Source organism: Columba livia, chromosome 16, assembly GCF_036013475.1.
Source record: "Columba livia isolate bColLiv1 breed racing homer chromosome 16, bColLiv1.pat.W.v2, whole genome shotgun sequence".
In the NCBI taxonomy this organism is placed as follows: Eukaryota; Metazoa; Chordata; class Aves; order Columbiformes; family Columbidae; genus Columba; species Columba livia.
Genome location: NC_088617.1, coordinates 12,654,191 through 12,679,354, shown reverse-complemented (window position 1 = coordinate 12,679,354; position 25,164 = coordinate 12,654,191). Strand labels below are relative to the sequence as shown.

Genomic DNA, 25,164 nt, shown 5'->3' with positions numbered 1-25,164 from the left:
TGTAGTACAGACTCTTCCTTACTCTCAGAGACACTTAATACTCTAAAAAGTATTTGCTGGAGTCCATGATACATAGGGAAGAGAGCTAGTGGAAAACATGTAATTAACATTTATAATACTAACATAATACTAAATACATCAAGAAGGAAAAAATCCAGACAGGCTCTCCATTGCCAGAAATTTGTTGGTTGTCTCCAAAACCTATTGATAAATTGTTTAATTTGCAGTGACTGATTCCTAAATGAGGTTCAGAAGGTTTTTCTCTGTGAGGTGGATGAAGCTGCAAAGGAGAGCTGACTCCCCACACCTGCAGCCCATCAGCAGGAGGCACAGCAAGGACAGAAGGAACTCTCCCACTTGCATTCCTGCAGGTATACGTGGTGCTCCCTTATGCACCTTCTCCAGACCTTACTAAGGCTAACGGAAAATGCCCGTTGATGGAGAGGCTTTGAATCAGGCCCTGTGCGACATCCAGTTTGCAAATGCTAGGTTCTGTCCAGCCTAATATTCAGTGAAATGACTTTTCCTCAGTTCAATTTGTGATTCCTACTTCAGCTCCAGTTAAATCATAAAGTTCCCCCCCCACCCTGCCACAACAAGAAGTACCTAGCAAATGTGTCTGTGATTTTGAGAACTGAAATGTTAAACTACATATAAATATTTCAGAAATTAATGATCCCTGCCACATGCCCTTCTTCGGCACTGGCATGTACAGTCTCACCCAACTCACATCCACTTCAAACCCAGCTGAAAGAATTGTCCTTCCAGCTCCTCACTTTGTTCAAGTCACCCCAAGATTCACATCTCTCCAGCTTCCCCCGTGTCCGTCACACCAGACATAAGCTGCCTGCCCTCATCTTCAAAGCTCTGCTCTTCTCTTTGCCCTCTCGCCTCTCATTTTCTACTCAGTTATCAACATCTATTCCCAAATCCAGCCCCAAACACCAGCCTCAGCTTCTTAAACACTCCCTACATTGCATTTTCTGCCCATCAGCCTCTTCCTCCAGGGAGAATGTTCCCTTTTAATATCTACATCTCCACTATAAAAGTCTGCCTATCTGCATAATTGTTTAATAGTCTTTTGAAGGAAATACGTTCTTGTTTCCCTGAAATCACTGCTGTGGATTTGCATTGATTCACTGCTCTTTGAAACTCATCCTTCCCTTAGTTGTTCGTTCACCTTCAGCCATTCCTCTTGCTTTGCATCAAAATAATACCTGTATAGGTAGAGATGGCATTTTTGGTCTCTGACTGTACAGTACCCAGCACAAGGAGGTCTTAATTGACCTTAGAGACTGGGGCCTCTAGGGTTCAAGGACATAAACAGGCTCTTATAAACAGTATTTGCTGGAAGAGAGGGAAGGAAGCCAGAATGCCTCCATAGGCCAGGAGATGAGGACATTTCTCCTTCATTATTAACATTCAAAATTACAAATCAAACCATTCTAAATTTCTCACATAACCAAAAAATGAAAAACAGACATTTATCTACCGCATAGCCAGTGATCTAGCTGAAAGGGAACTTTACGGTCTGAGACAAGCTAAATTTGTTTTCAATTATTTTGTCCACATGCAAAACCTAGATGAAGCCATACAAAGCAAATAGCACTGGAAGATCAGAGAAAAGGAAGATTAAGCTAATGGTATTCATGACCAGACCTTTTTTGTAAATTCTTTTCTCTTCACCAGTCAGCAGGAGGTATCTTTGCACAGAAGGATTAATTCCCCCCTGGAAGGGACCACATGCAGCATCAATGCAATCCTGGCAACCTTCCTCCAGTATGGCAAATGTAAAGCGACACTCACTCTTCTGAGCTATCATTACTCATCTAGCACATATTTGCAAGGCATACAAAGACAGGGTCTATGCCCCAGAGAACTTACAACCCAAGGGCCTGAATTTGCAGCCTCCACTTACATGAATAGCTCCATTGAAGTCATCAGGCCTTAAGCAGGGGTTGTGCAAGAAAGAATTACAGAATGCAGCCCAGCTGCAGCTCAGACACCTACGATAGCTCACTCGCGCAAGCGCTTTGGGAGATTGTTAAGAGGGAAAATAGGGTACAAGGCTTCATGCAAACACTCCAGTTGGCTCTGGGAGTGATGTGGAGGGGGAGCGGAGCTGGGGTTGGTATTGGAGAAGCAGCATTGCCAAGAATGTGATAAATACGATGGCAGCCGTGGGGAGATTTAGAAATGTATAGAGTGCATAGAAGAGTAAAGGCAACAGAGGTCAAAATGATAGATCTACTGGGAAGAGGCATGAATGTAGGAATCACTCCCTGTTATCCATGGAGACCCATTAAGCCCAGGTCCCCTGGGAGCTGTACTAAAACTCATCCGAAGTATGGTACTTTCAAAATCCAAGATTTCCTGGCCTTCAATGCAAAGCCATTGTGTGACCAAGGGAAGAGGGAGAAGAGTAGTTTTTAAGTACTGAGAATGTTTATTGTCATGCCTGACAGAGTAATTCTTTGTGGATCCAGCTAAGGGGACAAGAGGATCCTTCAGACTGGAACAGTTATTACAGTGACGGCAAAGCAGCTTTCACTCTGCCCAATGTCTGGGCAGAACAAAATCCCAGAGTTATAGGTGGGAGACTGGAATGGCAGAAAACAGATAATAAATTACAAAAGATCATTTGCCCCCAGTGAGCACAGTCAGTAGCAGCTGTAACAGAACTGGCTATGTACACAGTTTTTAATACAGGCCACCTTTAAAAGTAATTTTAAGTGGTGTTTGCTCATGTATAGAATGAGTTCCCAAGGCAAAACTATTCATGGTCTTCTAATAACATGTATGTCTGTGAGTGTGTCTCTGTATAGATTTATACATACTCAAAGAAGAGAGGATTTGATTGCCCATTCATATGGCAAAGTTTGTATCATTTGCTGGACAAAAAGCTATAAAACACATAGTAAAAGGCCTTCTGGCCCTCCATAGGACCAGATTTTAAATCAATTGTTTGATCAGTGGAAGAAAGCAATGTAATTATTTGGTAATTTATAGCATTATGGCAAAGCTTTGGGATGACATCACTGTAAAATCAAAATAGCGTTATAAAATACAAAGAGAAAAATGTATGCAAAAGAGTCAACTATCCCTGTTCAAAAAGTGTGTGTCCTTAAATTGAGTTAATTGATTACTTTTTAAAGGATAATATAGGTCATAATTCACCGTAAGCATTTCCATCTAACTTTCACTAGCTAAGAACCTATCAGGATGACTTATGAGCAGGAAATCAAGATGGACAGCCCACAGAAATGCTCCAGGAACTTTAAAATCGGACTTTTACACCCAGCTCTGCCACCAATTTACTAAATAGCTTTGGTCATGCCATACAACCTCTCTGTTTATTTGTACCGGGGGAACAGTGATGCTGACCCTTCTTTGCAGGGACAGAAATGAGTTAATATTTTGTGCTGCATTTTTATATAGAAACACTCATTGTGAGCTAGAATGAAAGAACACATTAATGCTGTTTCAGATATATGTTTCTCTTCAAAATTGAACTAGGAGAGACTGTTACTCTCAATAAACACTCACTTCCACTATGCTAGGCAGCTGCTTTAGTATTTAACCATAACTCTGATCTTTTCCTTGGCGGTACAAAGGAGGAATAAAAGCGACCCTTAAAGAACCCTACAGAGAAGTGAAGACTTAAAACGTTTTTTAAAATAATCACTTAGAAATTCATTTTCTCCTCCCCCAGCAATAACCAAGCTGCTCAAAAGTCTCTGTTTTTCAGTCCCGACATGTGCCCATGGCAGGGAAGGGGACAGCAGCTCACCCGCAGCAACGCGCGCAGCGGGAGGCAGGACCAGCCCCGCGCCAACGTGCTCCCTCGCGCCTTTTCACTCTTCTTTCCACAAAGAAAACAAAGTCATCTGGCTTTCAGTTTCAAAAGAGTGAGAGTTGAGAAAGATTTATGAACGCAGAACTCCAGGAGGAAACATTTTTGTGTATTATAAGGTGACCTATTCACAATAAAACTCCCCCAAACTGTATACAGATCGAGCTGGAAAAAACCCAACACCTTTGAGTCACATTTGCCACAAGGGGAAGGAGAAGCCAGACATGATGTGTACCTTTCCATACTCTATTTTGGGATTTTAAGATCCTATTTCTTTCAGTTGAAGGATTTTTCTTAAACTTTGCTTTTGCATAGCTCTTATAATATTAACATAGCCAGACATGGGCTGGTCTGTGACCTGAGGAAATGCAAAGCACTTTGGCAGATAAACAAATAACATCATTCAGAAAACAAGGAGACTTTTCTTGTTTGGTTTGCTGCTATGATTAGGTTTCTAAACAAAATGGAAACGTGTGGCATGATTAAAATCATCGCCTTGCCTCTGCATAAATAAAATTCATTCATTCTGCACTCCATCTGAGAGTCAATACCAATTGAATTTGAGTATTTAAGTGCCATTTTCAGGAAGGTACATGTGTAATTCTGCATGCAAAAAAGCAGCAGATGTACCTTTAGCTACTGTGTATCAGCAGCCCAGTTACCTGCCTGAGCACAGTTCCTGCGATGGTCCTGGCAACCGCAGCCGTCGAGACCACACATTAGGCATATGAAACAACATATTCTTTTCCTGCACTATTTCAAATTTCACATCGTCCCACAAAGTGAGATCCCAGCTCCAAATACACAAGCAGGGGTTGCCAACCCCATTCTGCAAATGGCACAAACGTGCAGTAACACTGCTCGTCAGCTGCAGCGCAGTTTCCACAGGTATTGTGAGGTTCTGCCTTTTAATGGAGGGGTTTTGGACACAAATTTTCTTGGGGTTTTCTAGTTTGGGTGTTGCACATCTAAAAGGCTGCATATAAACAGTGATAGGGTTTGCAAGACAAAAGCAGGAGCACCTGCAAATCTTACGGGCACCTCTGAAGAGCCGCAATGAACATTTCCCTGTTTGATACAGATGACGATTGCCTTTAAGAGTAGAAGGGAGTCATTTGTTTCCCATTCATCCCAACAGAGCTTGGCTTATCAGGAATTTAGTTCCTTCTCCTCTGGAAGCTAAAAAGCTGCATCTTTAAGGCTGATTGCACGCATCTTCTTGCCTAGACAATGCAAGCTACTGACAGAGAAAAGTATAAAATTGGGGAAAGAATTCTCTAGTCTTGGTTATTTTATTTGCTCAAAAGCAAGCAGCTCTCTTGCTTGTTTCAGCTCACTGTAACATGAGGATTAGCCCATTAACCACTGTATACTACTTGCTATCTCCCTGTGGAAGTCACGGGGTGTGCATGTGTGTGGTCAGCTTGGAGAACAGCACCGGGGTGATCCCGACTGACCAGCCATGGCCGGTAGTGAAAAGTGAGAAAACAGAGCTCGACTAGCGACATTTAATTAGACACAAATACAAAGCCGTGTGAGAAATCGCTTCCTCCTACCGCTTCCCTTTTCCTGCTGTACACTGGGAGATAAGCAAGCCCTGGAAGCCTCACCAGCAGCGGCTGCAGCACCGGCTGCCCCGGGACGGAGCCCCAGCTTGCCCAGCTCCTCCAGAAACAGCGAGAGGCTGCAGAGCTAAAGTGTCTCTCAGAACTTTGGACACCACAAACTGTTGCCCCGCTCAGGCTCTGTCTCAGCCCTGGGGCTGGTTTCCATGCCAGCAAGTATTTTCAGACACTCTGCAGCGGACAAGAGGAAGATGTGCTTGGCGGAATGGTCCCTGCTTGGCACAGCGTTTCTATCGTGCCTGTTCAGTTCCCAAGATGCAGAGTAGCGTCCACCAGGAAGGATTTGATCATTAATTCTTATCATTAATGTCCTTTGACCATACCAATTTCAAGGATTTTGGGGGAGAGGGTCTTTACTCAACAATACTCCTACCAGGATGGAAAAATTCACCGTACTGTCTCAGGGAGAGCGGCATATCAGTCGCTTTCAGTAATTAAGACAAAGACTTCATCCGGACACTGTATCATGCAGCGGCTTGCCTGCCTGCTTCACTTAGAGCTGACATTGAGCAATAAAGTTGAATCTTGTCACATGTTTTTGTTCAATTTAATGTACTTGGGACACAGTGAAAGAACAGAAACCAGAAGGAAATCTCTGCCTTGGTTCTTTTTGTTCCTTACTGAAGCAGTCTACAAAGGCCTCTGAAGATAATCCTTTGAACATCTGATTCTGCTAAATTATGAGTTTTTATTATACTCAATTTTAAATGTTTCTTATTTTGGTGATAATTTTCTCAAAATTCCAAGAACTGAAACTCATTCGCTCTGCTGCTTCTTGCGGCAAACGACAACCAGACTCCCAGTGTCTAACTGACATTTCTGCTTCCACAGAGGGTTAAAATACAGCTCTGGGCAAGAGACAGCAGATCTTGGGAGAAAGCAGTTGGGGGGGCATGTTCTTGACTGTCCTGACACTGACTTGACTTTGCAACGTAAGCACTTTGTTTCCTCTTTGTGCCTCGGTCTCCCCACCCCTATGATGAGCTGATCCTGTTTGCAAGATGCTTTGACCATCTCGCCAAAAGTTTAAAAGAAGGGTCGATGCATCTGACTACTGCACGTGTACAGATACGAGGATTTGGAGATCAGATTTACATAACTGGGTGAAAGTACTTTTTCCTACTAAGAAAACCAGGTGTGTAATTAAAGAGCTTCATGACAAAAGATTTAAACTTCCCACAGCATGACAAAACTCTCCCTGCCACAAGTAGATCAGAGGCTGCAAATCTACTGGTTTTGACAGAATCGCACCAGGGGAATTTCTCAGCACAAGGCTCTGACACCAGCCAGTGAAGTCGTTCCCTTGCCGGCTGTTGGACACATTGTGGGAACCAGCCACCAGGTCGGAGGGAGGCAAGCGGAGCTGGCTTCTTATCACCTAACCCTGCAGCTTTCCCTGCCACTGTCAGTTTGTCCTTCCCAAACAGGCAAGGCAGCGATGCCTCAGGTACAGCGCCAAGAGCAATCACATTGTGCAACCAAGATGCAGTACAAAGCTCAAAAGCAACCATGCTGATAAGGAGCAACATGGGACAGTGGGAGCAGCAAGAACATCTTGGGATGACTCAGTTCAGCCTGAAAGGAATTATTTGATTGCATTGAACCAAATCCCCAGAGCTGAGCCCTCTGCCAGGCCTCCTGCAAGGTGGGTTTGGGGTCCAGGAACCTTTGCTCAGGTACTGGCTATCTGACTGAATGTTGGCCAGATTTTTGGAAAGGATCTTGGCCAAAAAGCATTTCTGGGGAGAAAACAAACAAATAAAAAAATATAAAAATAAAATAAAATAGAACAACCAACTAAACAACGCACCGAGCCCCAAGAACATCTCTCCTCAGTATCTTTCTCATGTTGAAACCCACAGCACAAGGCATGGTCAAAGAGAGAATAACTCAGGTTTCCTGGAAGCATCGGGGTTCCAACAGTTGTTTCAGAATGAAATAGAGACCCTAGAAAATTCTGTCTGAGCAGCAGCAGGCAGGAAGAGCCCAGTCGCTTCCCCCGAACAGCCATTAGCCCGGCCAGCACAGCGCTCTCCCGGACATGGGAGACCCAGGTGCAAGTCCTCACTTGGCACAAGGCTCTTCCAATTCAAGAGACATTGGTCTTGAGAGAGGAAGGGAGGAACCGGAGGCTTAGCTGGACAGTGAAGCTCGTGAACAGAGTGCTCAGATGCAAGTTTACAGGACACAATCCACCCTGCATGAACTTGTGCGGAGACTCGAACGCACCCTGGACGGGATGAGTTATGTCAGTTACTGCTGCGCTGGAACTGTTCACATTCATGGCAAAGAGCCATAAATTTGAATTCTGTTTTACAGTGCACTGACTCCCCTATGCACAGCCCTGCAAGGAGATCATACATGAAAGAGTAGCCTAAATTTTGCATTTTCCCTAATCCAGCCATCTTCCTAAACCAAGGAACAACCCAGGCTGCATCCATCACCCTCACACTGGTTGACATACTCTTCTTCCCCTCCCCTCTGCCAAAATTACTTTCCACCAAAAGCAATGTATTTTGAGTTGGGCTCAGAAGTTTCAGTGAGAGCTTTTCAGCCATCTCTGACTCAAAGCAGGTTGGCACATGGGAAAATCCCCCAGCTCCCTCGATGTACATCATTCACTGACCACCTGCCCTGCACCTCTGCACCCCAGCTGTACCAGGGAGTGATCCTGTCTGTCTTTCTCTTAGGGATGAGCTGCACTCACTCAGCCATAACATCTGGGTGACAGTGTCCCTTTCACACTAGAGGATGCAGACCCAGTTTAAAGACTACAAGCAACAGAGGATACAACTTATCTCTAGTTAAGTTCTCCCATTAGCTAAGCATCCTCACTGTTCTCCAGCAGCTCTCTTCTTGCATTAGTGTCAGGGAAAGTGTACAGATCAGTTCTACCTCTAATCTTGTTTTGTTAGATATCATATTTTATATTCTCTGTTATTCAGTCCAGTCCTGCATTTAAACAAACAAAAAAATTCAGGCTCGTCCTTCTTTTCCTACACTACTTTTGATTTATCTAGCAATTTCACTTCCTCAGTGACTCCACTGAGATGGGTAGATCTCCAGGTACAGCCACGCTACCACTAGCAGCACAGTATGAGGGGTACTGACTGGCCTACCTTTACATTTGAGAAGATATTAATTTTGAAGAGAATTTCCCAGATGTAACTCAAATCTGCATTTCCAACACCGCACATCTATCCCTGCATGGGGAGTAAGTAAATATACCTGTGACCCAACAGCTCAAAGCTCAAGAGGCACCTGCAATCATCACAGTTGTGCAAACAAGCCCAGTAGCCCTGCAGGTAAATCAGGCATGAAATGTGCAGCCAATCTGTCACGCGCTGTTTGCGACTTGGGGGCAGAAATCCCTGCAAGCACCAAAAGCCACCAAGAGCTTGCGTGAGGTACCTGCGCACTAGGAAAGGGAAGCGAAGGCTACCAGAATGGTACTGAGATGCTGCCCAGCATAACCAGCTCCACCCTGCGAGTCCAACACAGCCTGCCCAGGGAAGTGCAACCACACAGGGCTTCATCCTGACCTCGGGCTGCCCCCTCCCTCAACAGGGGGAGTTGGGAAGATGGGCAGAAAAGGACAAACTCAATGCCTCTGATGTGCCCTCAACAGCAAGTCTTCCTGGGCAAGCTGGTTTGGGTTTCACGAGGAGCTCATCTCCAGCCCAGCCCTCCCTGTGAGAGTGTGAATCACAGTGTCAAGCTGTGATTTGGTTTTGAGTTTCCATCAAAGGTTCTGGTTTCACTAACATGCAAAGGAATTAGTTGAACGTTGGAAATCACATACAGTTAAAAGTCAGGGCCCCATAGGAAGCTTAGGCTAGAAAACAATGTCTCCTTTGACTTCAGAACCACAAGAAAACACATACAGCAAAATTCAAATATAAAAGGAAAGTAGAACGCACGTTTGTTATTGTAAAGCAGCTCCTGTGTGCTCCATTAACAACTCAACCATTTCAGCTTCTTTTTAATTTAAAAACAAAACAAAAACAAAAAAAAAGGAGAAAGAGAAGGCAGTGAAAGTCACCACAATTTTAAAAGTTAAAACTCAGGAGAAAGTTGGGTCTGCTGTGCTGAACAAGAGCCCTTCTCCATACAGTTTTCCTGCATTAAAGAGTAGAAGAGAAGAGGAAACCAGCACACAAAGGCATGTGATGGGTTGGGGATACCCTCTGCACTTCCCTGCCCTCCATTTGTAGACACGGTCTACGTCTGGGTGTTGTACTATGTTAAACACTTGGGTAACATACTTAAATTTTACCATTAAAATCAAACTACTACAGGAGATGTTCTTATGGCAGCAGGATGATAGCTGATAGCAGAATTACCCCTCCCTTCTGAAATTAAGCCCATGGGGGCACATCCTTTTCCACGTTCACTGATGCCAGCTGAAGACAGCAGTCTGTGCCCAGTCTGCCCATTACTGCCACACTGGAGGTTACTCCTCCTGAACCTCTGCTAGAGGAACTGTCTACAGCTTTTGATGGCGGGTGTGCCAAGAACAGAGGAGACTTAAGACCTCACTGATGTCCAAGACATCTGCATTGGCAGGGCTTTTGTTAAATAAATCCAACTCCCAGGTGATGTTAGGATAGCGGCAGCAGGCAGGGACTCAAGTCTCCATCCACATGAGATTTCTCCTCCTCCTGCTGCAGAGGCAGATGGGGAAGGAGGAGGCCCTGATGCTCTGACTTGAGGGAACTATTCCCTCCTCTCTCCCAGCCCTGTTACTCAGTTTAACCCACTGCATTTGACTAAACAAAGACCTTCAAGTGCTCAGTGTCAGGCTGGCCCAACATCCAAAACCAACAGCTGCGGGAAGGTGCAAACTTTCTGGCTGAACGGTGAGATTTCCCCAAATTGGGGACCACTGATGTAGGGGGTGCTCGGGGCAAGGTGCTTCCTTGGAAAACTGGGGTGCAAGAGACCAATGTCTGCAGCTGCTTTCTAACATTGCAGCCTCAGAGTGCGCTGAACGGATTTGATTATGTGACACAAGCAGTGAAAAAAGCCGGTTTGTTGAGGAAGAACTGAGTTAATAATGCAGTGGGAGAGAAAAAGTGAGACATGCAAATGACTCGATTACTTATAGGCTGGTTTTCATTCAGAAGTATTTGAGCCTTTTCTAAGATAAATTAGAGGAGCAACACATCAGGGGAAGGATTTGCTAAGATGGCAATTAAAAACAAACAAACAAATGAAAACAAAAACAACCCCACCACAACAACAAACCACCAGAGTTAAGCACGCTCCTTTGAGAAAATTACTACAAATCACTGTGCTGAAAAGCAATGTAAAAAACAGGTTCCCAAAGATTGTTTACAACAAGCTAGGTCCAAAACACACAGATGTTTGGGGAGAGATCTCAGGCAATCACCTAGTTCATCCCTCCTGTCCCAAGCAACATTCAAATATAACCATGTCCTTCCCAGCAGATGTTTGCCTAAAAGCATGCAAAGATGGGGAGTTCTACCCCCTGGCAGAGTGTGCCTCTGCAGGGTTAACTTGGGCAGAGTGAGGGGTTTTTGTCACCTCTATCCCAATCACATCCATAAGCTCTTTGCGCAGGAGCAGTCACAGCCTTTCACAGCGCACAGTCTCTTCCAAAGCCTTGACTGGAGCAGCTGGGTACCAATAGCAGCTGCCCCTTAACATCAGTGAAAAAGAGCTGGAAAGGAGGAAAACAATCCTGCCTAGCCCTCCTCTGCAGTCTCAGGGATCAGATGGACCTGCAAGACAGTACGTCCATGCAAACTTCAGCTTTGCCCTTGCTGTGCAGGTTTTGCTCCCTGTTCTCAATGACTTAACATTTAGGGGATACTCATACTGGCATTCAACTTACATTCCTAAAATAGAAGCCCAAGTTTCTCTATAGTTAACAGCAAGCTGTAGTTTCCTCCCAAGAGTGACTCAGAATGCTTGACTGGGAGCCTACGCTTCTCCATGTGACTCTAGAAGGTGTCTGAAGTTAGATGGTGTGAACACGACATAGCACATGTGGCTTCTCTCTTCCTCCCCTGGGCAAACAAAGTAAATGCCCTATTCCGTGCGGCCCACCGAGCCGGAGGTTTTGATTAACCAGGCTCTTCTCCTGCCATACTTGGAGTGCACAACTGGTGCAGAGTCTCATGCACAAACACTCGGGGCTGGACACGTGAAGAAGAGGAAGCAGCATCAGAAAGATAAACCACAAGATAAGGCCTGGAGGATATGAGATCTGCTGGTCTGTAGCTTCAGAGCGCTGAAAAGAAGAAACTTGCATGCAAAATGCACTTTTCAAAAAAATAAATATTGCATGCCAACACTGTGCTGCAAAAACTAGCCAACATCTCTTCCTCCAGAAGGTTCAGCCGCATAATTAGTCACATGGAAGATTAATTTAATGTGTTTTTTTTTGGTTTGTTTTTGTTTGTTTGTTTGTTTGTTTGTTTTAAGAGAGATACTGTATTTTAGAAAAGGTAATCAAAATAGTGGAAAAGCAGTGTATCAAAAGTGGTTGTAAAACGTATGGGACATGACTGGGACATTCAGCTGTAGTATAAATCCCACTGCGTTGGTGGGCTTCTTCTACTCTGGGCAAGCTGGGTTTCTCAATATTTAAGCCCAAATGCCTAAGAGACAGCCATGGATTCAAGAAATCTGCTATGGAGAGGGTCTAGCGCTCCAGAAAAATCCCAAGGGTGGTGTGTTCGTGGCTGCCATTTGAGAAGTGCTGTGGGTCTCCAACCTGCAGGAGAACACCAGCCCTGTCACCCCTGGGTCAACACCACCATGCCTGCTCTGGGGCCAAAGACAGATAGAACCTGTTGAAAACAATTTAATGTAATTCTTTTGCAACCGGTTGCCTTTAGCTCATGCAACCTTTCCTCGACACAGCATCTACCTTTTAAAAATCAATCCTGTTTCATTTTTTCTGTTTCTGTACTGTTTGCACCTGACAAGAACACAGAAGTTAAAATTCACCGAGGGGAAAGAATAAATAAAAAAGAAATCTTGAAGCCAAATAACTTCTGACATGAAAGCTTTGGATTTTACTAGCCGCCCTGAGTTTCAGATGTCATAAACCATACAGGTGCAACTATCTCATTGCTCAGCACCCATATGAACCTTGTTATGTTAAACTGAACACAAATCTAACAAACACTTCCAGGTTTGTAATAAACTTTCATAAAGAAACTATCCATGTTTTCCCCATATGCAGGCACAGCTGTGCAAAGGCACATCTGCTTGGGAAACTAATGTGGATCTTTGAATTTATAGTTTAAGATCCTTAAGCTTAATGGCAAATTATGATAAAACTAGGAATATCAGTTTCTGTCTCCAACAGCAAATATAAATCCCTCTTTGATTGATATTGATTACAGGAAGGAAACAAAGCACTTATATTTCTCCATGTCACGAGAAACTCCTTTATTGCAATAAACATCCAGTTGATAGGAATATCTTGGGAAGGTAAATGATACCATATTTGTAAGTAAACTGAGAGATGAGTAAGTGCTGATTGGCCATATAGTTCATACATCCATGTGGCTCCAAACACACCAGAGAGGGCTATGAGTTTGTCAGATTCATAAATGAAAAACACTGCATATATTAAGGTATGTCAAATGTGATTCCTATTTATTATTATGCTGTACCCTTTACTCAAATATCCAGTCTATACATGTTAAGTCCAGCTCAACCAAAGTAAACAAAATCATTGATTTAACAATTTATGGCTTGATTTTAAAAGGGGTTGAGCCTGCAGGGAAATATCTAACATATGTTTGAAGTTAAGAACAAATCAACTCAGTTAAATTAGTAGTATTGATTGCATGCTTAAAATTAAGCATAAACTTCAACACTGGCCTGGTTCGTGCTTGCCATAGCAAGCCCTGAGTGTGACAGCAACATCTGTGGGATGCACCCCAAATGTGCCTAGTGAAAGCTGTAGCCAGGGCTGATCTGTACAGTCGTCACACACCATTCCCAGCACTATCACACTGACACCTTGCAACCCAGACCAAAAGCTTGGCTTTTCTTCCTGAACAGCACCATCTGAAACGAGGAGGAAATGAGTGAAAAGAACTAAGTGGCTCCAACTGGCTTCAGTGCAGCTACTCAACCATTATTTTATACTGTCCTTTGAAAGGCAAAGGAAGAGCCCTTCACTCTCCACAACACAATAAGAGTTCAGCTCATCCACCTCTCAGGTCAGCAAAGGGCCAAATTTTGTTACGTCCACCACTGTCAGCTTGGATTTCATTCACTGGTTTCAGCAGGGTGACTTCCATTCTCACAAGCATAGCCAAGATCAGAAACCTTGTGCCTTGAGGCAATAGAAATGATACCTCAAGAGACATACAAAATCTCATTTCTGTAGTGACATCAGTCCATATCACAAGGGAGCTCCTGCCTAAGCTCATTCACCCTTTCTCTACAGCATTGCAAAGCTGATACACATCCTCTTTGTGTTTACAGCTTTATAGAGGCCAAACTTTTCTTTGAAATCATCCCCACTGCTATGCAATTATCTTGCCCTGCTGTCTCTTTATCACAGAGCTACTACCGCTAGCACAGGTTTCCCCTCGGTGGTGTACATCCAGGACAAAAGAAGGCAGCGTTACCACAGATGACAAGCAGCACTGCATGCAAGGTGGGACACGGCCTCAGCAAGTTACATATAAACCAGGCATTACATTGAAATGGATGTACTGAGTGCTTGAATTACACATGGGTGAAAACTCTCTGACCTAAATTTATATGGTTTTAACATTAGAAATTCTACTACGTAACCAGAGGACAGGATAAAACAAAACACTAAAATTCTAAAATTGCGAAGAAAAAGCAAATGCATGAAAGACATTTCTAGCCAAAGACAGCTATTAATTCTGGGGAAAAATCCACACCTTCCTAATCCAACTCCCATCAAGGTTAATGAAGGTTGCTTTGCAGATCTAACACAATCTGCTGGTTACTTTACACCTGAGTTTGGTAGGTCACTGAGCTACACTGAGTTTAAAAGTCAGGCTTGATGTTTGTACATTTTGAACCTCACAAAAAGCCCTAGTTTACACACAAGAGTCTGTTGTTAAAATAAAATGGGCTCAGCTAGAACTCAGGACAGCTGGGCATCTTATAACGGAGCTGGGTCACAGCAGGTTTAACATATTGCCCAGGTGGCAAACGTTTTGCCCAAGTTTCTGAGCTTTCACAAGCCAATCCAAACCAACTTTCCAAACGTCTAGGACTTTCCAAACTTCAGACACTTCATGCACATCTACGAGCACACAGCCAGGTTCACATGGTTCTCCTCTTTCAGGTTCAGGCCCCAGCACAATTTTCAGAAACGAGTTCACCCCCAACTTTTCTTTTACAGAGTTGTTCTCCAGCCCCTTACCTGGACAACGGGGTGGCCTCCGGTCGGTGCCTTGACAGCCCCTCGGCTCCCCTCGGTCTCGTAGTGTGCCCGGTGGTGGGGCTTGGGCTGCACCTCGATCCGCAGCTCGTAGGAGCCCGACTGGCTGGAGAGCGGCCACTCGAGCGGTGGGAGCGACTGGACGGGCAAACTGGGCAGAGAGAGACCACACCAGCTGAAACTCTTTAGCGTGTTATTTCTCCAAGCCCTGATCTGTTCTTCCTCCAAGTGCCCCACCGGGGCTGCTCTTGCTGAAACATTTAGGCATCTGCTATTAATTTCAGTGAGAATATGCTGTCCGGCTCACATTTGATTACAAGCTGTACTGAACTTCAGGGTGAACACAATTTCTGTGGTCCCATCTCCTTGCAGAAGAGAATAGACTATTTCTATTTCTTAAATAGAAATATCTGTACCAGTCCTATTTTTGCAAAGATCCCCCTTTTAATCTACCTTTTGCTGTGCATCTTAAACTTCGATCACAGAACATAGTATTGTGAAATATTAACTCCATTTACCATCACTTACCAGTTGTGTAAATTAATAATATTGATTTCCATATGATTTCCATAAATATTAAAATGCACACAAATAAAATACTGAATATTCTTACCTGATGGAAATTTGTGAGATATTCCCTGAATTTAGAAAAGCAACCAAACCATTTTCTATAAAAGCTGTGGGACGGAATGAGAGTGTTTAGACTTTGTCAAAGGCTGTTTGCAATCTGCTTTTTAGACAAACAATTTGGCAAATTGAATTTGTCATATACTGTGCTGTCAATGAACAACTCTGATGATGTTTCTTCCACACACAGATTTTTTTTCATTTCTCAGAATCATATTGAATTTGTTTCCCACTCAGTGCTGTCCCTGAGCATCTAGATCTGGTCTGCAGCAGGATCCACCCAAGGAAACACTCCATGCAGGTCATCATGCATGACAGAGGACATCACACCATGAGAAAACACACAAGAAGCAGCATTACATACCTGCAGATGGGTATTGCAGGCACCAGTTGCTTTGTCCAGGATGGAGGTACCAACAAAATTGATTCTGGGGCTGAGTTTCTCCTGTCCTCCTGCTCGCAAGGCCCATGGAAGTCAACAGTCTGAAAGACGTGGCATGGAATGCCGTTTTTGTGGGAAGGCATTGATGAAGGGTCGGGGCTGGTTTTCCAGATTTTCGTGGGAACACCACAGGAAGGATCCGCAGGAAGGCTGTTCATAGCATCCATGGAAAGAGGAGCGCTGGGCAACTGCGTGTAAGTAACTGCAGAGTTGTCTTCTCTCAAGGGGACGCGAGGACAGGGTTGTGGAGAGGGGGTCCTTGACTGTCGTGGAGAAGTGGAAGGCAGCTGAGTACTGTAGAGCTCAGTGCAAGAATACCTCCGTTTTGCACCTGGTGATGAAGACCTTGAGTTGGGACAGGGTGATGGTGACTGTCGTCCCAAGCAGGTTTCCTCCGTGATGCTTGTTCGTGGTGACATTATTGGAGAGGTTCTAGGAGAATAATGAGTATGGATGTTTTGAAACTGTGGACAAAGGTCATCACTAGGACCATTATTTGGTGAAACACATGGTGATGTGCAAGGAGATACATTTGTCTCTGAAATGAAACTTGCAGAGGAGCCGCTACTAGCTGGGCTCAAACACAGTGGTTCTCTGTAGCACTCAAAGCCAGGGACAGGCAGAGTAACCCTTGGGCTAGTGGTAGCTGAGTTTGATTGATGTTCTACCAAAAGAACATCTGTGTCTCTGCTGCGGAAGGGACCCCCTGAATGAATCAGTTCATGATATGGAGTAATTTCAATCCTAGGACTCGGAGCAGAGGCCCCTGCAGTGTTGGCAGGGTGTGTAGGTGTTGTCCCTATGCTATCTGGCTGTCCATATCTGCCCATGGGATCTGCAGAAAGGCTAGAAAAAGGCAGGGGGCATGGCTTGAGGCCACAGTCCAGGACATCATGAGCGTATGTAACTCCAGAGGGTGGGCTGTTGGTTTTATGTGGAGTCGGTTCTTCTGGAAAAAGAAGGGTCTCTTTAAGACTATAATTATTACAGAAGCTGAGCAATCACGGATTAAAAAAAAAAAAAATGCATATTTATAAAAAGGTTGTCATCTGATATTAGGTAAATATTTGTTTAATTCTTTTAAACTGCAATTAATGCTTGTGAAAAGTACCGGATTAAGAGCCAGGGAAGCCCAAGTGCTCAGAGCAGATGCAGCATGGACAGGAGCACTGCAAATACCTCCAAGCGCCCAGCCGGGCTCCCTCTGCCTGAGCCCCGAGCTACAGGGACCACCTGGAAGGGTCGGCGACACATCAGCCTCTCTGCCCATTTAAATGCTGTCCTTCCTACTCTTTCTGCCAAATACACCCCTGAGCACCGATTTGGGTGTTGCGATTTTGGTCAGCCTTCGTCAACTAGGAGCTGGACCGAGACCACCACATCACAACACTGCTTCCAAATAGGTCTACATGAAACCAAAAAGTTGAGGAGTAGCTTCTGGTGAAAGGAGAAAAACCTTTCTCACACAGCAAAGTCCAACCAAAAACCAAAGCTTAGCTCAAGCTCTTAAACTAAAAAGTCAGATCTGTGTGATAATTTGTTTGGCTGTGTATCACGTCAACAAGTTTTGGTGACAGGTTTCACATGAGAGAAGACCATATGATCAGAAAACACATTCACAAATATTTGTTAGAAAAGAAAGAGGTAGAAAGGATCCAGCCCCATAGTTACAGGCAATCACTTTCCAATATCAAATCAAGGAACATTTTGCCTAAAGAATGATTATAAAATACACATTAACAGGTAAGTGTTCAGTGCAACCCTCTCTCCTGCTTCAAAAAAATCCTCAGTTTTCATAGATTGTCAGCCTTGCAAATGGTCCCCAGGCTGCAGAGTTCAGGGGTGCTTCTGGGCAATACAGAATCCCCACCAGCACAGCTGAGCCCAGTTCTGGTCTGGTCCAGCAGCACCCGCAAGAGCAGAGTCAGCCCAAGTATCCCCGAGACAGAACCCTCGATCCACAGCAGCTCCTGCAGCTTCCCCAGCCTGGGAGCTGAGTTATATTTGTCATTAAACAAAAGCATGCAAAATGTTATCAGGATTTTTATATGTTTTTAAAGTTCTCAATGTATCCAGCAGGAAATATCTGAAACAGCTCCACAGCTGGAGATTAATTCACGCTATCTGCACACTTTGGGCACAGATCAGTACGTGTCATACGCAAAGAGGGTTTCATTTAAATATTTAAATAACCATTCCAGCATTTTCTTCAACTCCTACATTACAGGAGGCAGCATTTTCCATAAGCAAATAACATTGTATGTAAAGCCAGGTAGGAGCTGACTGTGCTTTCTGCAAAAGTAGAAAAAGATTGTAGTGAAACTTTTGCCTTGGGAGAGGTTGTGACTTAATTTCTGGGTTGCTGTTCTTTTTCAGTTTTAAACGCTTCTTAGCGTGACAGCAAAATCCTCCACTGATTTTTGACTGCTAGTTTCTGTACACAATGTTTTGCCCAACCTGGAGAAAACTCCATGAAAATACAACACGTAGCAGGAACTGCTGAGCCTTCATGTTAAGCAGGAAACCCCAACCAGCCAACCAAAGAAACCAGCACACAGAAAATCTATGTGATGGGATGGGAGACGACTGGGACAGTCTAGCTTGCAGCTTTCTTAAGGTTCCCTCTGGCTTTTAATCCCAGCACACAACTGTTACGGGGATGGGAAAACAGCAACGAGTAACTGAGTTTTGAGCCAAATGTATTTTTAGCATTGTTGATCTCAGAGCTTCGGCATTCACAGGATTAGTGCGTCATTCATATCACTGACACATCAAGCCTAGATATTGACGCTACAATTCACTTTGACTAAAACTCATCACTCCTTCAGGCCCAACAGAGCAACACACCCCTCCGCAGTCACATGAAACATGGCTCTGCTTTCAGAAGGATCACTCCCATTTGAACCGACGCAAGGGAACAGAATCAGCACCAAACAGAGCAAGGCTTGACGCAGGATTCGTACAGCGCCCAGCAATTGCAGAAAAGCTCCCCGGGTTGAACAGCTTCACATAAAGCAACAGGTGACCGCTTCAGTTCCCCATTCAACACGCCTACAGTAAAAGCTGCTCTCACCATACACGTTCAACCACGTTATCCACGCCAGATACACAAAGAGGTAAAGAATTAAAACTCCTCACAACACACATTGAGCAGCAAAGCTAACGTGTGTACATTTGTGTTGAGGAGTATGGAAAAAGCAAACATATATTTGCACGTGCATATATAACTTTTAAAGTCTTCTGAATAACAAACACACACCACTACCCACACTTTCTGCCCATTAAAACTGGGCTTTAGATAACTTTAATATTCTTTGCTTCTCCCTGAAATATTGTGTTTAAATGAGCACTTGGTATTCACCCTCCGAGAGGATCTGTGTGCCAGATATTCCGAACAATGTTTACGCACAACAACAAGCTGCTACATGCCTTTGCCTTCCCACAGCACTTTTGCAGAGCGCTCCTCCGCAGCGCTCTCCCGGCTCTGCAAACCGGGATTGCTCACCCAGCCAGCGAGGCCGGCGCCTTTTGCCAAGCAGACAACACCCACAGCCTTCCGTGGAGCAAAAATATTTAGCTTCCCCCCACATGGCAAATTATCAATACAGCAGGCAGCAGCACTGGAATGTGGGCAAGACTGCAGACAAGAAAACCTCGGCTGGTTTGCAGAGCGCCTGGGGAGCCGCACCGGGCAGAGATGCCTGGAGTCTGAGGCTGCTGGCCCTGACTCATCGGCACAGCTTCGTCAGGAGCCGGCTTGTGGGCTCTGGGGAGACCTGACCAAGTCCCAGCCCCGCATGTCTTTGGAGGTACAATGAAATCACTGTCCCAAGTTCTATTGCCCACATGGCTGTGATGTCACGGTCTGTCACCATGGAAATGCTGGTGATGCTACGACTCAAGGTTCTGACCTCAGCAGGGGAGGGAAAAGGGGTGGTTGGGTGAAGCAGCGAGTGCTGCTCTCTGGAAGTAAATGGCTCTTCCATCGAAATCAGGAGAAATTCCGCTTTTTGTTTCAGTAGGATGGGACTGGCTACTCCACTCCCAGACAACTTGGCTAAGGCAGGCTGGGGTTTGGAATTTGCTCAAGGAAGGGGCAGACTCAAGCCAACATCCCAGCTTCCCCAGGTGAGCACCACCAGAGCTGGATTTTGTAAATAACATTAAGCTCCTGCCTCTGAGGGGGAGGACGGGTTATTCCCCAGCAGCTCTCTCTCTCTGCATTTGTAGACACCAGAGGGAACAGGGAGTAACCCAGGACACGGGAACGGCTCCAGGCGATGGCCCCAGCAATAGCCATGCTCCTGCCTGAGCTGCAAAGGTGAGCTTGGTTACGGTGGCAGGAGCCGAGGACAACAAACCCCATGCTGCCAGTCCTCTGCCACACTGCAGGTGGCAAGGAGCAGCCCAGCCACCCACCCACCAGCTTGGCTCCCCAAAGTGGTGAGAGGCCATTGCACCCCCTTACAAGAAAATAATTGTGTAACAGATCGGCCTAGCAAAGGTGTTTTTCAAGAACTGAAGCAGATTTGAAACCTTTGTGCAAATGCCTCAAAGGTGCAACATTGTGCCACCTTCAAGGGTTCACCTGTTTCTGCACATCCTATCATATCCCAGAACACAGACCAAAATACTCCTGTAAAGGACTGTCCTCTCCACTGCTTTTCTGATGGATATAAGCTGTGTAACAGCTTCAGCACAGCTCCTCTGACACCCCTTTGCACTGGCAGTCACAGCACTTCCCCACCTCCATTCAGGCATTTCCCAGCCTGAGGTTTCGCTGGTGAATCATCCTCTGATTCAGTACCAGGAGATCCTTCTTGTTTGACAGGGGGTTAAAAGAAAGTGAGCTTCACACCCAGACCACACAGGCACCTCCTCACATTCTCAGCTTTACTGTCAGCAAACAGCCTACTCACTCCCCTGCATCACCCAAATCCCACAGCTAGGGAAGTCCTACATCCAAACCCCCTAGGATCGCACCCAAACCACCTCCAAGCTGCCAGCTCTTATTGTCCCCTTTATTCCATAGTCTTTACCCACTTACTAGTTCACAAGACCATCTCTCCTCTTCCCACAATACAGGATGGAAGCAAGGGTCTGTGTCCTACCATGCTGTAGATAAACAGCAAACATTTGGACAGCCTGAGGAACACTGCAGGCAGGTCCACCTGGGCAGTGTCCCCAGGTGGGTTCCATCAGGCCTGCCCTGAGTGCTGATAAGCAAGGGCAATTAAAACACAGGTGAAAAAGATCAAGGGATTTAAGTTTCAAAGGACTTAACCCTTGATTTTAAAAACTTCTTTCCACACACCTCTGAAAGGCAAAAAGGAAAACCCACACCAGGTCCTGCTGTGCTCCAGAGGTTTCCCAAGCTGGAGGGACGCACACCAGCGCGTGTGCACACGTGGCCGTGCAAGGGCTCACCCTCCGCTGTTCTTTAAACAAGGCACTGACTTCAAAGCTGTTCAGTCAGCCAAATGTGACCTTGCCAATTAGCATGAAATTAGGGAATAACACATCACCCCAGCAACTGCATTCCATGATGGGTTTATACAAACCATCATCTAGGAAAAGCTAAAGATAGTCGCGTGTGGGACACGGCAGCCAAAGGAGGGCAGAGAGAGAAGTTCGGTTTTGACCTCACATCCGTTTGCTGCAGCGCAGCTCCTGGGATTAAATGGAGTTCCTTCTTTGTATGAGAGTCCTTTTTTTTTTTTTAGTTAATTTGCTTATTGTAATTGGAAGGGGCCAGTCCAGAGCTTTTTTGCATTTTTCAAAAGCCAAGCTGTCTGTTATTTACACCGGCTTCTTGTAAGCTCAAAGTGAAAGTCGGTTTCCTGAGTGAGATCTGGTATTCTCTGTTACACGGGCATATTTGTTTCCTCGCTGCAGCGCTGCCGCTGAACACTGCCTCCTGTGTTACTGAGCCAGCCACCAGCACTGAGCTGCAAGCTTGTGGTTTTGGGTTTTTTTGTTTTGTTGGGGTTTTTTGTTTGTTTGCTTTTGTGTTCAGTTGTTTTTTTGTTGTGTTGGGTTTGGTTTTTTTCCCTTTTAATAGTTTTGTATTGGGGAGAAAAAGATGGAACAAGCCAAATTATACATGGCTTGACAACTACAAGACGTGGCAATGTCCCTGGGAGCCTGTCAAGCATTTAGAGGAATATTAATATTTCTAAATGCTCCCTGCTTCCCCTCTATTATACATACATAGACCCTGTAGATTCATCTCACCAGATGCAATGCAAGAGTCTGCTGAGCTACAGCAATGGCTTGAACCTACGAGAAACTACTCCTTCCAATATCCATTCTCACCTGTTGCCTTAGGGCAGGATTTTATCTGGAACCTTATTTAAAGATGGGTTTTGTTTGGATTTTAAGTTTCAAAACACACCTCAGAGGCATCAGTCCACAGAGGGGTTAACCTCAAATACTAAAAATTATGCGGAAGCTTTACCTATCAGTGGATCATCGCACAGTGAGCACAGAACAAAAGTACATTAAGTGAGTTGCTGAAGCAGAGCACTTGTCTGGCTTTTCAGTATTTTGTCTCTCATAGTGGCCAACAACAGATATTATGGAATAATACACAAAGCAGCTATCCAAATTTACTCATCTGGGAGTCCTATTTGTAGGAGCTAGTTCAAATGCTCATTGACTCTCTGTCATTCTTCTCCACTGAGAAGCAAGGATATTCAGCACTTTCAAAGTGTGAAATAAGCTAAAACTTGGAATACCATGAGCAATACCTCCCCATGTGTCTCTCAAGGGAATGCATCTAACACACTTATTTAAAAGGAGACAGAAAACACCTTCAATGCCCAAGTGAAATCACAACTTCAACCTAGCAGCCCAGGATACACACTTTCACAAACTTCCAAAAACCTGTTGGGTTCAGTCTGCTGAAGGCAGGTGTTTCTGGTTTACAAATCATGAGATGATAGCTAATTGAAGGCACATGGAAAATGGCACTTTGTATAGCACTCCTGCTTTTGGAAATGGTTGGCTTAGAGAGGAATACCTAATATTAATAATATTGACTGGAGAATTTTTGTTTACCCTTTTTTCCCCTGTTGCTTTTATAGCAGTCCATGTTCCTGTGGCCTCAGGCACACATGAGCACTACTGAATGCCAGCTGTTAGCAGTAAGGATATTTCTGTCATTTCCATAGAAACAAGTTGTGATATAGATCCTACTTTTAAAACACAGGCTTGGGTGGATACTGTCACATCCCAACCTTTTAAAAAATTGCTTATCAGAAATAGACTTTAATCCAAATCCATTCCTAGAGACCAAAATTTACATTTGTTTCCTAAAAAAAAAAAAAAAAATCACTTTAGCATGTTTACAGAGGTTTGTTGTTATAGGACTTGTGGTGAGTGGTGGGTGGAGCCGGCCAGAGGAAACCAGAGCGTCTTTCAAACAGGCTCCGAATGGAGGAACCAGACTGAAGTGCTGGGATCCACACACACTCCCATGGTTTTGGTTCCATTTTGAATCCTTCACTGCAAAGGACTTATCTTCCCAACTACAGCTCAGACAAGGCCAGAATCACACATGAATAAGGAGCATCACTTACCCCTGGCATGTGGGTAGAGCCCTTTCTCAAAATCTGAACGTTTTCTGTTCTCGTGTAAACACACTTTAATCTTTTGCACGTTAAAGGTCACAGATGTATACTGGATTGCTTACAGACTCTAGCTGGTGCCGTTTCAAAGCGAGGGAGAATGTTCTCCAGATTACAATGCTAGTATATACGGTTGTGATCTTTTTTTCTTTATGCTAATGATTTCCATCTTGGGAACAAACAAAATTACTACTAATTATGGTTTCCAGTCATTCAAACGTGGAGAAAGCAGGCTCAAGAAGGAAGTTACTTCTACTACAAGCATACACTGCTCTGCATCTATGCGGTTTGGAGATGAAACTTTCTAACCCCCACCTACGTATCATTATATTCTGTGGAACTTCCACTTAAGGCTTCACAGCAGTACTCTCTACTTGTTACAGCATCTGAAGCTTTCACTGAGATTTAATGTATTTTAATTCAAATCACTGACCTCTCCCCATTGTGGATTTATTTTAGCATGGTTTGATTGCCATTAAACCTTGAAAGAAAATTCAGCTTTGTGTATTTGATGACATTAACCATCCTCACTCAGCTTTGATGCTGGGGCACATCTGTATGTTTAAACAGGTAAACAAAGAAAGAACTCAGTAACAACTCTCCATTTTGCTAACGATACCATGATTCAAGCCTAATAGGTTTCCTTCTCCAGCACTGTCCCCTAGGAACACATAATCTCTCTTCAAATGCCTTAGAGAAATGCCACCTGTCAACTCTGCAGAATCAAAACACCTGTATCTTAGAAACAATATCCCAGCAATTATTTCCTCTGGGTCCTGTCTCTTTTGGCTTCCTCTGGTTTACACAAATCTGTAGTGTATGGGATAGGAAGTATCCATTTCTAGTATCATCAAATTATTTATATATATATAATTTATATAATATATATATTTAATATATATTTTATATATATTTAATTTATATATATATATTATATATGATTTAGAAAGTTGGGGAACGCTTGTCATAATGCTTTTAGTATAGCAGACTTGCATAAACTCAGGAAAGTAAGAGAACAGACTGCCTTGGTTTTGTTTTGGTTTGGTTTTTAATCTAACTTAAGCTTATGGTGTTTGGACTCAACCGGAAACTGAATCTCCCCAGCTCCTTACTATCCCAGCAAGGTCATCCATGGTCACTTGTCACAGGTAACTAACTCCACGAGGCTCCTAGACCCAGTGCTCAAGCTGCCTTTTTGAGTTTCCAGAACACCCCCTACCATCATGACAATGGTCACAAGGTGACCAACACAGGATGAGCTCCTCAGCTTCATCTGTCACAGCTGTGCTCTGATACCCAGGTACATAACTTCATAAATAATAGAAAGGTCCCACAGCCACTTTTAGATACTTCATCACCAGACAGTGGACCAGGCCATTTGCCGCCAGTGACAGTGACTGGCGCTTTTAGCAAGCACCTGCTGGCTAAAACAACACCGCAAAACTCAAAAAACCCGTCTCTGAGCACAGTCCGTCAAGCAGCACATCACTCGGCATCCATCGCCTCGCCGGGCCCGGGCAGCCCGACCGGGGCACACGTCCGATCGCAGAGCCAGCCAGGAGCCCGGCGGGGCTGGC

The 25,164-nt window shown here is 44.5% G+C and overlaps 1 protein-coding gene across 6 annotated transcripts in view; it reads right to left on the bottom strand.

Annotated features, from left to right (window-relative positions):
- NFATC2 (nuclear factor of activated T cells 2) overlaps positions 1 to 25,164 on the bottom strand; it is a 93,619-nt gene that overhangs the window by 59,498 nt on the left and 8,957 nt on the right. For 3 of the 6 annotated variants that reach the window (XM_065032519.1, XM_065032518.1, XM_065032516.1), the window contains exons 2-3: positions 15,882 to 16,908; positions 14,873 to 15,041 (exon numbers count right to left, since the gene is read on the bottom strand). In XM_065032519.1, the coding sequence (XP_064888591.1) occupies positions 14,873 to 15,041; positions 15,882 to 16,908 (1,196 nt within the window). The remainder of the gene's footprint in view (positions 1 to 14,872; positions 15,042 to 15,881; positions 16,909 to 25,164) is intronic. The other 3 variants (XM_065032520.1, XM_065032521.1, XM_065032517.1) reach the window with 2 other exon arrangements.